Source organism: Pleurodeles waltl, chromosome 9, assembly GCF_031143425.1.
Source record: "Pleurodeles waltl isolate 20211129_DDA chromosome 9, aPleWal1.hap1.20221129, whole genome shotgun sequence".
NCBI lineage: Eukaryota > Metazoa > Chordata > Amphibia > Caudata > Salamandridae > Pleurodeles > Pleurodeles waltl.
In genome coordinates, this window is record NC_090448.1 from 659,046,654 (window position 1) to 659,063,724 (window position 17,071).

General features: G+C 46.3%; 1 protein-coding gene across 1 annotated transcript in view; it reads right to left on the reverse strand.

The window, feature by feature from the left end:
* The window catches only part of PPP1R37 (protein phosphatase 1 regulatory subunit 37), a 726,853-nt gene that overhangs the window by 346,240 nt on the left and 363,542 nt on the right, over positions 1 to 17,071 (reverse strand). Inside the window, exon 8 of the mRNA XM_069207728.1 lies at positions 6,761 to 6,873. Within this exon, the coding sequence (XP_069063829.1) occupies positions 6,761 to 6,873 (113 nt within the window). The remainder of the gene's footprint in view (positions 1 to 6,760; positions 6,874 to 17,071) is intronic.

Consider the following 17,071-nt stretch of genomic DNA (forward strand, 5'->3'; position numbering starts at 1 on the left):
CTGACTAACTTTCCGAACCGAAACACGGAGCGAAAAGGAATACGTCCGAACCCGACAGCGGAAAAAAAACAATCTAAGATGGAGTCGACGCCCATGCGCAATGGAGCCGAAGAGGGAGGAGTCCTTCGGTCCCGTGACCAAAAAAGACTTCTTCGAAGAAAAACAACTTGTAATACTCCGAGCCCAACACCAGGCAGCGGACTGTGCTCAACATGTGTATCTGCAGCAACATATGCCATCGAACACATATTTACAGCATTTGTACAAGAAGTTTACTACAACGACTACAGGCTGCCAGGGAGGAGGGAAGGCGCATCTGAATCTACAGCACTACATGCCACGAACAGATGTCTACTGGGTAAGTAACATTTTCCGTTCAATGGCATGTGTGGATGTAGATACCCATACTTTGCATAGACTGTAAAGCAATCCCCTCTAAGTAGTGGCTAGCCTGTAGGAGTTGGAGTAGCTTGAAAAAGTGTACCAAGCACTGCCCGGCCAAAATGTGCTTGTTGGCGAGCCTAAACATCTACAAAGTAGTGCTTAGTGAATGTGTGTGGTGTAAACCGAGTAGCAGCCTTACAAATATCTGCTATTGGAATGTTTCCTAAAAAGGCCATAGAAGCACCTTTTTTCTGGCAGAGTGTACTCTAGGAGCTGTAGGTAACTGTCTTTTATCTTTCAGATAAGTTTGGATACACTTGACTATTCATCTAGCTATTCCATTTTTTAGGGTCGAGCCTGTGTCGCATGTGTTTCGCTAAGTGAGACGCTTTAGTAATTAAAAAGGGCTCGGAGCCCTGTCCACGCCACGTCAGTGTCTGTCATTGGCTTTTGGGCTTGCCTGTTAGAATATGCTTGATTTCATTAGTGGAAGGCATGCACATGCCATGCCTTTTCCGGTGTATAGCCCTCCTCGAGGGCATCGACCAAGTACAGAAAACATGGGAGGCTCACCTTTTTTCTGTCCAGCTCGTGGACTCTTTTTCTCTATTTTCCCAGCGCCATCTCGCTTGGCAGAAGTCGAGTGCTTTACATAATATCGGCCCTGTTACACAGTTAATTGCACTTTTTTGGGTTACGTACATAAATGCACTTTTGCCGATAGGTTTCATTACCAGTGAAAAGTCAGGTTAGGCTATTAGCTCTAACACGAGCAAACGCGAGACCTGTTGCATTGCAAATGCTTGTTTTAAATTGATTTGCCTTTGGGAGGCATTGAAAATACTACAAAAAGCTTTTTAGATTGTCTAAAACTTTTAGTCCAGTCAATGTAATACATAAGCGTTCTTAACATCTAGTGTGTGCAGAGCTCTTTCAGTGACTGAGTCTGGTTGTGGGAAAAACTAAAGGTAACAACTTATTGGTTAATTTGAAATGGTGCAACTACTTTTGGGCAAAATTTAGGGTTTGTTCTAAGGACTACTCTATCTCTATGTTCTTGGAAAAGGGGTTCTTCCAAAGTGAAAGCTTGTAATTCACTTACACGTCATAGGGAAATGATAGCCACTAAAAAGGCAACTTTCGAAGAAAGAAATTGCAAAGAACAGGAGTGCAATTTTTTCAAATGGTGGACCTATAAGTCTACTAAGGACAATATTAAGGTTCCATACTGGAACTGGAGGAACCCTGGATGGAATAACCCTCAAGTCCTTCCATTAAGGCTTTAATTACAGGAATGTACAGAAAATTACTAGATGTAGCAGATAATGTCTTGCACTGATGTTTTGAGTGGGTTAATATGTTGACGTTGACAGTAACATACAAAATGTTTCCATTTTGCAACATAACACTGTCTAGTTGTAGGTGTACGTGCCTCTCTAAGAATGTCCATACATTCAGAGGTAAGATGTACATATACAAACCCGTTGATTTCAGGAGCCATTTCGCAAGATTGAGTGTTTTGGGGTCTGGATGTCTGGTTTGACCTCGCTTTTGAGTCAAAAGGTCTGGTCTGTTGGGATGTTTCTGGTGGGTAGCCACAAACAGATCCAATAGTGCTGCGTATCAAGGTTGACATACCCATGTGGAGGCTAGAAGGATCATGGTGAGTGATGGTTGTCTCAGTTTGCGAGCCAGAAATGGAATGAGTGGGCGAGGTAGAAAAGCATAGGCAGATACCCCGTCCAATTCATCCATAGAGCATTGCCCTTGGACGGAGGATATGGGTATCTGAATGCAAAGTTTTGGCATTTTGAATTTTATACAGTGGCGGGGAGGTCTATTTTTGGGGTTCCCCAGGGGTGAAAGTATTGGTGAAGTACTTGTGGGTAAAGTTCCCATTTGTGGACTTCTTGCTGCATCCTGCTTAGGAAGTCTGCAAACTGATTGTCCATTCCTGGGAGATATTCTGCCAGTAACTGAACCCCTGTTTCTGCAGATAACACACAGTTGTCATGTTGTCTGTACAGACTACAATCACTTTGTGGGAGAGTTGTGGCAGAAATGCTTTGAGCACTAGAGAGACTGCTAGTTAATTCAAGTAGTTGATGTGATAAGTTTGATAAACAGGATTCAATCTGCCTTGTTTTGTAAGGTTGTTGAGGTGACCCCCCCCCCCAGCCTATCTGTGATGCATCTGTAGTTAGAGTGATCTGAGGCACAGGGTCTTGAAAGGGCTGCCCCTTTGAAAAGGTTGATGGAGTTCCATCATTGCAGAGAGCGCTGAGTCTGGCTCTCCAACACTAGATCCTGAAGATGACCCTGTGACTGAGCCCACTGACGAGACAGACACTGCTATAATAGACGCATGTGTAGTCTGGAATGAGGAACAATAGCAATGCAGGAAGCCATCATTCCTAATAGCTGCATCACTCGTCTCACTGTGTAAGTATGGTTCTCCTGTAATTGAGACCTAAGAGTCTGGAAAGCCTGAATCTGTGCTGGGTTTGAATATGCCAACCCTGAGTGAGTATTGAGAATTGTTCCCAGATAAGGCTGTATCTGTGAGGGCCGGAGGTGGAATTTGAGATAGCGGACTGTAAATCCCAGAGTGTGTAGATGGTTTACTGTGCATTGAGTATGCTTCTGACATTGTTGAATGGTATTGGCTTTGAAGAGCCAATCGTCTAAGTATGGGAAAATGTGAATATGTTGTCTTCTGAGGAATGTAGCCACTACTGCTAAGCATTTTGTGAATACCCTGGGAGCGGTTGTTACCCGAAATGGTAGAACCTTAAATTGATAATGTTTTCCAGCAATGATGAATCTGAGATATTTGCTATGTGCTGGATGTATGCAAAAGTGGAAATAAGCATCTGAGAGATCTAATTCGGTCATGTCATCTCCTTGCTCTAATAGGGAAATAACATCTGGCAGAGAGACCAAATGAAAATGCTCTGAAAGTATATATAGGTTGAGAGGTTCGAGATCCAGAATTGGTCCTAATGAGCAGTCTTTCTTTGGTATAAGGAAGTATTGGAAATAAACACCTAAAACTTGTTGAGATAGAAAAACTAGTTTTGTAGCCCATTTGAGAAGAAAGGATTGGACCTCTTCTTTTAAGAGAATGAGATGATCGTGTGAGTTTGTGTACACGAGGGGGAATACTTGGTGGAGTGGAAATTAGTTCCTGACAATAACCATGTTGGATAATTGACAGAACTCATTGATCTGTGGTGATATTGGACCACAGGGGATAGAAATCTGCTAGTCTACCACCCACTAAAGAGGTATGTGCTGTGGGGATTTGAAAGAAGTCCCTGTCGTGTATTTCAAGCAGAACCTATAGAGGTAGACGCCTTACCTCTGCCTTTATTATTTGCGCCCCTGTAAGAGCCTCTGATGGAACCTCTATGTAAAAATGTGTTCCTTGTTAGTTTGGAAGGTGGAAGGATCGGTAGATAATGTCTTGAAACTTCCCCTAAATTGTGGACTACGAAAATCACCCCTAGTTGGTGTAGTTAGTAAGGTCTCCATAGCTTTAAATGTTTCTGAGTTTTTTTTTTTTTTTCTTTTTTAGCTTGCAAATAGTGGTATCAACCTCTGGGCCAAATAAGTATTCTTTATCGAAAAGCATGTTGAGAACTGCCTGTTGTATTTCTGGCTTGAAGCTTGAGCACCTCAACCAAACATGCCTTCTTATAAGACACTGGTGTTTAATCCACGTGCTCCTGAATCTGCTGCATCAATGCACATCTAATTGAATTGTTTGCCCTTCTGAGTATCTCCTGACCCCTTTTTGATGTTCCTGTGGAAGATACAGGAGCAGTTCCTCTTTCGCCCCAGTGGGCCCTATCTTACCTTAACAGGAGTGCCTGAGAATTTGCAATTCTCCAGTGATTTGCAGCTTGAGCAGCTACCCTTTATCCCCACTGCGTCCAGTTTTTTGCTCTCCTTATCAGGAGGAGCAGCATCTCCTGTGGACTAATAGCACGTTTTCATGCCGCACTTACTACTACAGAATCTGGAGGTAGTTGTGAATTTATAAACATTGGATCTGATGGTGCAGCTTTCTATTTTTTATTGACCCTGGTTTAAGGACTCTAGTCTTAACAGGTTATTTGGAGATCTCTGTGGCTTGTCTAAGCATACCTGGCAGCTTGGGTAGGAATTGACTCTCATTATGAGTGTTGGTTAAAGTATCAAAGAGGAAATCTTCTTCAATAGGATCAGCATGCATATGCACATTATGGTATGCTGCTGCCCTTGAAATAACCTGGTTGTATGTTGTTGCATCCTCAGGGGTGAAGGTTTGCTGGATATAGCTCAAGGTCATTAGGAAGTATAGGATCTGGATCATAAAAATCCCATGGATCTAAATATTGTGGATCATCACCTAAGACATCTTTGTGAGGTGATGACCCTTGTGGAGAGAACGGTGGCTGTAAAAAAGATGTAGGAGACTGCGGTGGTGGTGTAGTAGGAGGAAGTACAGGAGAGTGAGGTGGTGAAGGCTGAAGTTGATCTGGAGCCTTGTCTTTGTCCTAGGAGACTTTTTGTTGTTGGGAGGAGGAGCAGTGTCCAATGTTTCTTGAAAGTCTCCTTTTAATTGGAACAGTAGGGGAAGCAATTATTTTCCCCATTCTCTTTTGTGTATGAATCTTGTGCTGACTAGCGTCCGTGACTTCCAAAATTGGCTCTGCTGGTGAAGTCCCTTAAGCCAAAATTGTAGAGTTTTTTGATAAGCATAATTTACGGTTCCAAACTTTTTGGCATTGAAGTCTTTTTTCGAACTGAAGGTGTGGGCTTCCAAGCAAATGTCGAATGCTGCTTTTTCGGAGCCGAAGTGCTCGAATCGAAAGCTCAACTTAATCCTAATATAGGTTGGGATGGTAATGAGGCTTTGGTCAGTGCCGAAGACATCTTTGTCTTTGCAAATTTTGTTGCCGAACCAGGGGGTGGGGCATCCAAATCTAATTTTCAGATCCTAGCATGTCCCAAAGGCGGTGGTGGACCTATGACCAGCTTGGAAGTCTTTTTCAACATCTTTGTGTGCGAAGATGGGGCTGGTGTACTCATGTACTGCGCTGCTGGAATGGACTGGCTCTTGATGTCAGAACCTTTATCCAACTCGGAGTCTCAGATCAAGAGGGCTGCCTGATGTCCAATTTCTTCTTGTGCACGATCCTCTCCCAAAACGTCGGAAGTGTCTGCAACTCCATTTGCAATTGCAGGTTCTTCGGTCCTGGAGAGTCTTTTTAGATGAAAAAGACCTACAGGTCTCTTTATGTTCAGGGAACAAGCACAAGTTACACACCAAATGAAGATCTGTGTGCGGGAAATTGGAGTGATGTCGAGAACAGTACCTGAATGGAATTTGTTTCATTAGCCCATCATTTCGACAGCACTTTATACGTTAGGCCCAAGAAGGGCATGGATTTCCTTAAGGGCACTGAACTGACCCAAACGCTGAAAATCAGTTAGATTAGTTAAAGTGTGGAAATATGCAATCAAAATACTATACTGTCATCGAAAGAAAGATGGAAAGAAAAGTTCGTAAGCGTCCAAACCGAGATCTACCGGAGCAAGAGGAAACACGTCTGAGCGGAGAGAAAACAATCTAACAAAGGACTCGATGCCCATGCGCTCTATCACCGAGAGCAGGAGTCACTGGATCTCGTGACTCGAAAAGATTCTTCAAAGGAAAAAAACTTTTAACACTACGAGCCCAACACTAGAAGGCGGACTTCTGCAAAAAGCTTGTTTATCTACAGCCACACATACCATAAGCATGTATATTCATTTATATTTGTCTCTCTTCGGGTTAAAATTCCCCAAGCCTTGTCAAAGACCTGGATGAAACAAAATACTCCAAAGATGCACCAACTGACCATAGTGTGTGTTGTTAGCCTTACACACCAAAACTCTCACTGGCCTTGCCCAACATCATGGGTTTGTATCCTTTCTACGGATCCATACTTTACTTCACCAAGAGGCGAAAAAGGTTCTTTTCTGCCCAGTTACACTTAACTATTCTCATTCACAGCATACTTTACAATGCCAATCTTTCTTCTTTATGAACATCATCTCTGCTTAAAATGAAATGCAAGAAAGGATCCTGATGTGATGGCAATAGAAAAACCCATTGGCATGGACCTTCTTTTATACTAGAGATCAAGAGACTGGCGTTTAAATGTTATTCAAAGGTACCAAGAGACTCCTTAATGTTTATAGATTATCAGACTCTCACTGAATCTGCTGAATCCTATCCAAGGCTAACAACATTTAGTCCCTGCAACAGAAGCAAATATGAGGATAGTGTAGGCTTGGAAAACAGGCACAGTTATGCAAGCATGCACAATAACAAGGCTGTACTCACCAACGTCATACCCAAGTAAGTCATTCCACTGTGAGTCAACTGGTTGTTCCATAGCACCAGCGTGATGAGTCCTTTGCGCTGCTCTTTCAAACCTTCACAGATATATGCTAAGCCTACAAAAGAAAATAATTAGGATTAGTTAACAGGGATGGTAGGCTCACCCAATGAAAACATGTTTCTTAGAGCCTTTATCATGCTTCACCTGTCCCCACATGCATTCCCGGAAGATGCCTTAATGGCTGATCCACATTCAACCAAGTGACTCCTGTTTGACCGTGTTGGTTTTCCCTGTCAAGTTAATTTTTTTATTTTTTTTATTAATCACCCAAACTACCCTCCCCCCCTTGGCCCAACATTCAGGATCCCACTCTGCTCTGATTGTTATAGTACCACATGACAGGCATGCTGCCTTTGAAGACCTGAACCAGGCCCCCTCTGATGGATAGAAGGAAGGCTCCATAGGTTTGATATTGAGCTGGCTGTCAGCTGTAGACTAGAAGCCTCTAATCTCCACGCCACCCCCAAGCCTGCAGCTACACCTGTCACCACTGTGAACTTTCGGTAGGGACGGGACAGTGGTCAGCTGCAACTCAGGTAGGCATCAGCCAGTGACAACTGCAGATCCTGCGTTGTCTCCTTTGATATCTGAATGTCTTATGGTAGGACCAATGGGATCGGAGGATCCACTGCAGGGCCCACATGTACACTTCCCCACACACACCCTCGGAGCCCACGCTTACTGTGGCAGCAGAGTTTGGCCATATTGAAAATGACCAAAAACAGTAGGGTTAGTCCAAGGAACCTTATCCCTTTGGCTATGGCCTCACAAGGGGGGCATTGCCACCCACAGGCTTGTGCCAGGGATTAATGTGGCATCTCCAGGCTACCACTTCAAAACACTTCTGGCCCTCTGAAAGATTAGAAGAATACTGAACCTGCTGTCTCTGACCCCAAAATGAGCCTAGAACACTGGACCTGCTCGCCCTCCTGTACCCAGAACAAAGACGTGGACTCCAAGGGTCAAAGGCTGACGTCCTGTTAGAGCTGATAGGATAAAACAAACTATTAGAGGCTTTTCCTGAGGTTGGCCAGCTGACTAGTGGCAAGTGGACCTGGACTAGATCCTCTTTTTGGCCTCTGCCAGACATCAAGTTTTAGGTGTCTCCCCTGAAGTCCTGGAGGGCGTAGAAGTGTACACCCGTGGTGGATTGGGACTTAAAGGACTAAAGTTAGAAGGTAAAAACCTGGTTAGTGAATCTGACCTGCACTTTATCACAGGCACCGTCACATTGCACCTAGATCCTGTTCTACCATTACCACTGACTATAATTATAACTCTGTATTCCTTGGTGCTGTTTCTTGTTAAAACGTTAAATAATATCTCCGGTTCCCCATATTAGATATCTGTCATTTTGTTTACTAAATGTTGCTCTATTTTTCCAAATGCTTTTTGTACTTATTTTACATTTCAACTAAGTTAATAAATGCCTTACACATTGCTTTTAAGTTAAGCCTTGCTGCTCTGTGCAACAGCTACCAGGAGATTGAGTTCAGGTTTAGTTAGTGCCTTTATCGGTGACAATGAGTGTGATTATTACTTGAGGTATGTAGTTCTCGCCCCCCCCTCAATTAATAACCCTATTTCTTATTAATGAATAGATGGATGGGACAGTTGTCAAGTTACAGAAATGCACATACCTGAGAGGCAGAGGTAAGGCTGAAGTGCTGAAATTGTTCCTCACCTACCATGAACCACAGATAGCACCTGTAGGTCTGCAAGACAGCTGTATAGAAATATGTGCCCTGCAAGCCTAAGGATACCATCAATCTCCTGCAGCTATAGCCAACAGAGTCTGAGCCACAATGAGTATTTATTTTAAACTTGTCCTTCCTCAGAAAGGTATTAGTGGGCAGATGTTAAACACGGTTCTGAGGTCCCTGCATCCTTCTTCGGAACAAGTTAGAGTAGCAGCCTCCTTTGTGTCCAGTACCCAGTTGATGGGAGCCTTAAACAACAGACTGTTGACCTCCTGCATCAGGACTGAAGAGTGCTCCTTCAAACACCACTCCAGTGTGGGAGGAAGGTGGGGGAGAGTAGAAGATGAAGGATAAAGCATATCCCATTTGAACAATCTGCAGAATTCACCTGCCCGAGGTGATGGATCTCCAGCCAGGAAGGGAATGCCACATTCTGTTTCCTACCAGCCAGGCATGCGCCTGATAGGGCAAACTAAGCATCTTTGTGGCCTCTCGAGGAGTGGAGGAAGAACTTTCAGATTGCTGGCTCTGCAGACTCTTTATGACTGCACTGCTTAACAGTACACATTGGGATGGCTGGCGGTGTTGGTAAGCTAGCTCTGTCTTACAGACTCAGAATTTTCTGTATTGGAGGGGAAACAGTTAAGCTGGAGTCAACATGACCGACTTCAAATCATTCTAGCCCAAATCCGTGTTTTCTTCAAAGAGCCGCTGAAGTGCATGTCCATTTGGAGAGCCTACACGTCTCAGGAAAACCCACTTTATCTCATCAGAACATGCCTTTTGAGCACAACGCTGGTGCCTATCAATCTGCAAATGCAATCTGCAGCTTCAGGGGAAACTATAAGTACACAACTGACTGTGTCCTAAAAATCACATATCGTTTGGGCCATCAAGGCTGAGGTTCTCTGGAAAGGCTGGCAAGATATCACTGGCCATATTCCTTGATCTGTGAGAATACCAATCCAAAAGACAAATTGCATTTATTAATCTAAGGGCTGAACTAGCTGATGAAATTAGTATGTTTTCAAAAGAGTTAAGTCTCTTTGCATGCCTATCTAGAGGACTGGTTAGAAATGAATTAGGATTGGTCTTACTTACTGATGCTTGAACAATCAGGCTCTCTGATGAAGGATGCTTGGTCATTAAGTCCAGGTCACAAGGGTCAGATCTATGATGCTAGCCACAGCCAGGTGGGTAGGCCAAAGGGCATCAGTACATCTTCACTGAAAGGCAATTACTTCTCAAATGAAGTTAGCCCAATATGTGGAATCTCAGTTATTATATTTGTTATTTTCTCAATAGTGGGCATCTACAATTCTACTGCCTCAGCTGCCCTGAGAACCACTGCAAACTAAGCACTTTCCTCCCTTGATGACCCAAGTGGAGAGTCTAGTGCTTTTTCAGGAAATGTGCCTCACCTACTGGTTTCTTTATATCTAACTACAATGCATCATAGGCATATTGTGGAGGCAGCAATCTGTGCTTTTCATCCTCATAATCAATGCTATTGTGAGTGACAGTGGCCTCTTGCACTGTGTCGAAATCTGGGCCGAATAGGGTGAGGATCCTTTGCTGATTCTAATACTGCAGAAATACTGCTGCTACAGTTGCTGTGGTCAAAGAAGAGTTCAGGGATTGGAATCTGGTTGTAAAACCACTGGTTGCACTTTCATTATATTATAGTGAAACACAAGCTTGGAGCAGGCAAGCTTCAGTTCGGGATCAAGTCAAACAAATGCTGGCAGAGTCAGTGTGGTTACAGGAGGAATGGATCGTGGCATAATAGAAGTCATTAGCAGAGGCAGACTGGCCACCTACCAGGTCCCAAGAAGGCAATAACATTTTGTGGGGGGGGAGGGGATGGGGGGGGGGACCCAATGGTGCAAGATCTAGTGGAGAGCCCAATGCCTACATGGTGCTCAAAGACAGCGAGACAGTCACACACAAAAAAAAAGGCAACATGGCCTCTGAACTCTATTTGTTGTAGGGTTGGCAGCAGCACAAGAAACTTGGGGCGTGCAAGGTCATACTTGCGGGATTAGTTTGGGAACAGGAGACATCGCTGGAGTCCGATCTTTATCGGGATACTCTTCTGCCTTCTCAAAAGCCTTTGGGTGGCATGATGGGGTAGAGTTCTGCTGGGCTGTCTGACACTTTCGTCTACACTCTGACATTCTGGAAGACTTCAAGCTAGAAGTGGACTTTCACAGGAATGGCCTGGTAATTGGGACAGCAATTGCCATGACTTATACTGGGAATAGGACTTCTCTTTCAACCAGCAACTCTTTTAGTGTTTAGCAACAGAGTGTATTTCCCAGCCCACAATCAGACTGCTGGCTAACTTTGCACAAAGGCCCACTTGTTGCAAGAGTTACAGGTGTGGCCAGTGCCCTAGTACCCCAGGCAATCCTTTGGTGGGTCAACGACGGACTGCTGCTTCCTCCAGTCACTGCAATGAGATATCATTCACTATTGAGTTTTCTGAGTCGTTAGACCAACAAATCTGGGAGCAGTGCTCCTAATCAGCATTGAAAGGCAGCAAAATAAATGGAATTGAGTGTACAGGCATGGCATCTGTATTTTGTTCCACCCCCCATCATTTCAGGGCAGTATAGAGTCATTGCAGAGCCATACAGCACTTCTGGAAGAAATCTCTTGGGATTGTCTAAACGAGATGCATCTGTTGCTAGAAGTATCCATCCGAATGCACCTACTGTTTTGTTGTCAGGAAAATATTTGTAGACTATCCCATTCCCCTCTAGGCTGTAGTGGACATACAGTTAGGTTATATTTGGAGAATCCTAGCCAGAAAGAAAATTCAATGCCCTCAAGAAAAACAAATCAACATATGCATTAGGTAAAAATGAAAATTCCAAACGTGTGCCAAAAACACTGGTGATCTATGGCAAATGAGTCTCATATTCCACATGTCACAGCGCAAAAGATATTGTGGGAACAAAACCATAGCTAAGTGAAAATTAAAGCAAGATTTTTTTGAAAACTGAAATAAGCACCAAAGACACATGTGAATAGAAAAAGGAAGAGATGCACAGCAAGAAGAAAAAAAGTGCAAGAGCTGCAGCTGTTAAGTAGGCTGCCCATCAAGAGAATAATGACCACCAAGTAAGAAAAAGATGGTGCTGCGGCATCTGCATTCATACAAATGACAATAACACATATGTTGGTAAAATGAAATTGAGCCACTTGCAAATCCTGAACAGATCCTACATACTGTGTAGGACAACAAAATAAATTACAGCCACATTTTCTGCTCTGAACAGTCAAATGCTCCAGTGCACCTTCCAGGCTGTGCGTCTGAGATATTTTTCACAGCCATTCAAATGAGCTCACAAGGCAAATGAAGTACAAGTTACTTACCTTCGGTAACAAAATATCTGGTAGAGGCATATTCTAGTTGCAGTTTCCCTACCTTAGGCTTTCCCCCTGGCGCCAGACTGGTTCCGGAGATTTTTCTTTGAGCAATACCCTTGCGCGTCAGTAGGAGGCGTCGGTCGACTACGTGGGCGTCTTAGTCACCGTGATGACGTCGAGGGTAGTATATAGATGCTGCCTTCACGCAGTGACGTCAGTTTCTTTTAGCGACGTTCCACGCCAAAGCGCAGAGCCGCTAATAACACTGATAGTGGTGCGTCAGAGCTAAGGACCTGAAAGGGGAATCTCTGTCCCAATAAATCAGTTTGCAAGCGGGGAGGATGGGTGGGTGGTAAGGAATCTGCAACTAGAATATGTCCCTACTAGATATTTTGTCACCGAAGGTAAGTAACTTGTATATCTGATGGAGACTTCTAGTTGCAGATTCCTTACCTTAGAACAGATACCCAAGCAATGCCATCCTCGGTGGAGGGCTGCGAACCAAGATCACACTAGGAAGTCCTGCAGGACCTAATGACCAAAGTAGCCGTCCCGACGGACCAGACTGGGGGACGCCCACGTTGCTGCCTGACAGATATCCAGGACAGGAACTCCGCGTGCAAACGCAGTGGAAGCAGCAATTGCAAAAGCCCTCAGGGGGTTGCTTCTTGGCCAAAGAGTAGCAAATTTTGATGCAAAGAAGCACCCATCAAGAGATGGTACAGTTTTGCAACGCCTTCCCTTTTTTTGCACCCACACACTCAACAAAAAGTTGATTGTCCACCCAGAAATCTTTAGTACAATTAAGATAGAATGCCAACGCTCTATTTGGGTCCAGACGGTGGAGTCTCTCATCCTCATGGGAAGGATGTGGGGGTGCGTAGAAAGTAGGCAGGGTGATGGACTGGACTACATGAAAAGGCGTAACCACCTTAGGAACGAAGGAAGCCTTCGTGAGCAACACCATTTTGTCAGGGTGCACAGACAAGTATGAAGGTTTAGATGAAAGGGCTTGAAGCTCACTCACCCTGCGAGCAGAGGTGATGGCAACAAGAAAGACAGTTTTGAAGGTGAGGAGCCGCAAGGGACAATTATGCATCAGCTCAAAGGGAGTACACATCAAATAAGTAAGGACAAGATTTAGGTCCCACTGAGGCATGATAAATGGAGTGGGAGGAAATAAATGGGTGAGGCCTTTTAGGAATCCACTCACAATAGAGGATTTAAAAAGTGAGGGCTGATCAGGTCACCTAAGGAAGGCCGAAATGGCAGAAAAATACCTTTTAAGAGTGCCCAAAGCAGAGCCATTATGGTCCAAAGAAAGAATGAACAGAAGAACCTCGGATAGAGGGGCAGAGAGGGGATCAACATATTTGTTGGTATACCATGCCACAAATGTATTCCAACGACAGGCGTATACAGTTTTGGTTGAGGGATGCCTGGCTGCCAAGGTAGCATCGCAGACTTCGGGTGGAAGATCAAAAGTCGTCAACTGTCGCTACTCAATCTCCATGCATGAAGGCAGAGGTTGGACAGGTTCGGGTGAAGAACCGTCCCCTGTTGCTGCGACAGAAGATCCGCTCGAAGAGGCAGTCCAAGTGGAGGATCGATGGACATGCTCAATAGCTCTGGATACCAGACTCTCCGTGCCCAGGGAGCCACCAAGATGACATGGACCCGGTCGTCCCTGATCTTCTTGAGAACTTTTGTCAGAAGTGGTATAGGCGGAAAAGAGGCCGCAGTTCCACTCGAGATGAAAAGCGTCTCCGAGTGAGTGCCGCCTTGGAAACTCCAACGCGCAAAACAGCTGACATTGCGCGTTCTCTGCGGAGGCGAACAGATGTAACCAAGGCTCTCCCCACTGCTGAAAGAGACCTTGCGCCACCTCCGGCTGGAGATGCCATTAGAGATCGGCTGTGCATCGACAGATGAGTTTGTCTGCTCTGGTGTTGAGGGAACCCGCCAGATGTTGAACCATCAGGATAATGCCCTGATGTTCTAGCCATTTCCAGAGGCACAATGCCTCCTGACAAAGGTTCCAGGACCCTACTCCACCCCGTTTGTTGCAGTACCACATGGCAGTAGTATTGTCCATGAACACCTGCACTACTTTCCCTTTGATAGAGGGAAGAAATGCTTTCAACACAAGCCTGATCCCCCGGAGCTCCATAAGATTGATATGGAGCCCAGACTCCGCCAGAGACCAGAGGCCTCTGATCTACGCCTCTCCCATGTGACCGCCCCATCCCAGAAGTGACGCATTGGTCACTATAGAGAGATCTGGTTGAGGAAGGGAGAGGTATCTGCTGTGGACCCAATGCAGATTCAAAAGTCACAACTGCAGGTCTTTTGCAGTCCCCTCCGAGATCTGGACCATGTCAGAGATTCCCCTGATGCTGCGCCCATTGGAACTTCAGGTCTCACTGCAGAGCCCGCTTATGCCATCTGGCATGTGTTACTAGGAGGATGCAGGAGGCCATGAGGCCCAGCAGCACCAGAGTCAGTCTCACCGAAACTCAAGACCGAGGCTGAAAGATCGGAATCATAGCCTGAATGTCTTGGACTCGCTTTTTGGGGGGATAAGCCCGAAACTGCACTGCGTCCAGAACAGCTCAGATGAAAGGGAGCATCTGAGAGGGAGTCAGGTGTGACTTTGTCAAATTTATAGTGAACCCCAGCGTGTACAGGAGGTTCACCATAGTCTAAAGGTGGGAGACAAATTTTTGGGGCGAGTCCACCTTCATCAGCCAGTCATTGAGGTAGGGGAAGACTGACCCCCCCCCCCCCCTAACCTGCGCAGATGAGCTGGAACCACCGCCATCACTTTCATGAACACCAGAGGGGCGTTGGTAAGGTCGAAAGGGAGCATGGTAAAGTGCTCGTGACCTACCATAAATCACAGGTAACGTCTGTGGGCAGGCAGGATGGGGATGTGGAAATAAGCGTCCTGCAAGTCCAATGCTACCATTCAGTCTTCTGGGTCCAACGCAGACAGAACCTGCACCAGTGTGAGCATTTTGAATTTCTCCTTGTTTAAGAAGTAGTTGAGGCCCGAAGGTCTAGGATAAGACGCAAGCCCTTGTCCTTTCTCGGCACCAGAAAGTAGCAGGAATAACAACCACAACCTACTTTGGGAACAGGGACCCTTTCTATAGCTCCCTTGGCCAAGAGAGCTGGGACTTCCTGGCAGAGAAGTCACCAAATGATCCTCTGAAGGGTGACTGATAGATGGAGGCATGGCTGGTGGAGCAGATTCGAAAGGGAGGGAGTAGCCCTTTCGAACGATCTGCAAAACATACCTGTCTGTACTGATGGATTCCCAGTGGGGCAGATGATGGCGAATCCTGCCGCCAACTGGGTGGGAGTGAGGGGACGGACTAGTAGGGTTGGAGGCTGCACAGGGAGCAGAGGTGGACTGGGCAACCTCTGGTTCCCTGTCCCACACCCACAGGGGATTCCACGTCCCCGGCCACGCAGAGGCTGGACAGCATGGGTGGCACGGGGGCTGTGTGGAGGATGAGACAGGGAGCCCCTTCCATGGTCACGAAAGGGGCGAAAAGCGGACTGTGGGGGGGTGAGGGGCAGCGGAAAGACCAAGGGACCGAGCCGTAGCCCGGAAATCCTTCAATCTTTCCAAAGCTGAGTCTTCTTTGTCTCCAAAGAAACAGAAGCCATCAGAGGCCGTGTCTATGAGTAACTGTTGGACAGACCCAGAAAAACCAGAAGTATGGCCACCGTCGTAGCAACCAATCTGCCCAGAGAGTCAGTCGTGTCCAGCGCACAACAGATTGTGAACTTTGCCGCATCTCTCCCATCGTTCACAGCTAGGGAGACAATAGCCCTGGCCTCCTCCGGTATCTGTGGCAGGACTTGCACAACCGTATCCCACAAAGAGAGGGTATAGCAGCCCAAAAAGCATGCAGTGTTCACAAACCGCAGCGCGAGACTTGGAGGAAGAAAATAACTTCTTACCAAATTGTTCCAGTCTTTTTGATTCCCTGTCCGGGAGTGCGGAAGGGAATGTGCCTGAAGAAGAGGATGCCTGAATGACAAGACTCTCAGGCGTGGGGTGCTGAGACAGGAACTCAGGGTCGTTCGGAGCAGGCCGATGGCGGCGTGCGATAGTCCTATTCACAGGAGCCTCTGTGTTGGGTTTGGACCAGGTACCCAAAAGGACATCGGTGAGGGCTTCATTGAATGGCAAAAGGGGTTCTGAAGTAGAATACCCAGGCTGAAGCACCTCCGTCAGGAGATTAGACCTGACCTCAACAGTAGGAAGCTCAAGGCCAAGGACCTCAGCTGCCCTACTGACCACCATACCATAAGTCGCTCCCTCCACATTAGCCACGATAGGAGGAGACAGCATGCAAGCATCAGGAGAAGTATTCAGACCACTGGCGTCACCTAATTCCTGAGCCTAGTCCAAAGATGGGTCATCCTGGTATTCATAAGGCACCAGGGACCAGGGACCACTCCAATCCTTTCCCAAATTCATACCCATAAGAAAAAGGGTCCGAATCTGAGCTGGGGCAAATAGGCCCCATCAAAGGCAAAGGCGACATCGGCAGACACCGCTCCGACTCAGAGTCGTCGGGGATAAGGATCGGAAGGCCCCTCAACCAAACCCCTTGGGCCCGAAGGCACCGTATCCTGGTCGGTCCGCCCAAAGATAAGTTGCATGGCCTCATAAAATTCTTTAGGTTGGGCAGGGGTTGCTCCAGCTCCGAAAATTTCTGGGAATTGCGGAGCCGACCCAGAAGCAGGTTCCAAGGACAGAGGCCTTGAGCCTCGACGCTCCTCCTGCGTCGCGCCAGCCGAGCAACGGGGCGAAGTCGGAGAGCGATGGGATCTCTTCGACTTCTTCTTCTTCTTACCTTGACCCGAGGATTTAGAAGAAGACGAGTGGTGATGGCTCCGCGAATGGTCTCAAGACCTTCCTCTCGATCGAGACTTACGCGGAATCGAGTGCGTGCCACCATTAGCTTTAGGGACCGCTCGCTCAAACCCTTCAGTTGCATGGCCCAACACTCGGAGCACGACTTCGGGTCGTGCTCAAGACACCACAGACAAACCTGACGAGGATCCGTCCCCGTCATCGCACGGCTTGAAACCTCTCTTCGGGAACATCCTCAACGCACCAAATATCTCACTCGAAAACTAGACAAAGCGGTCGAAGCC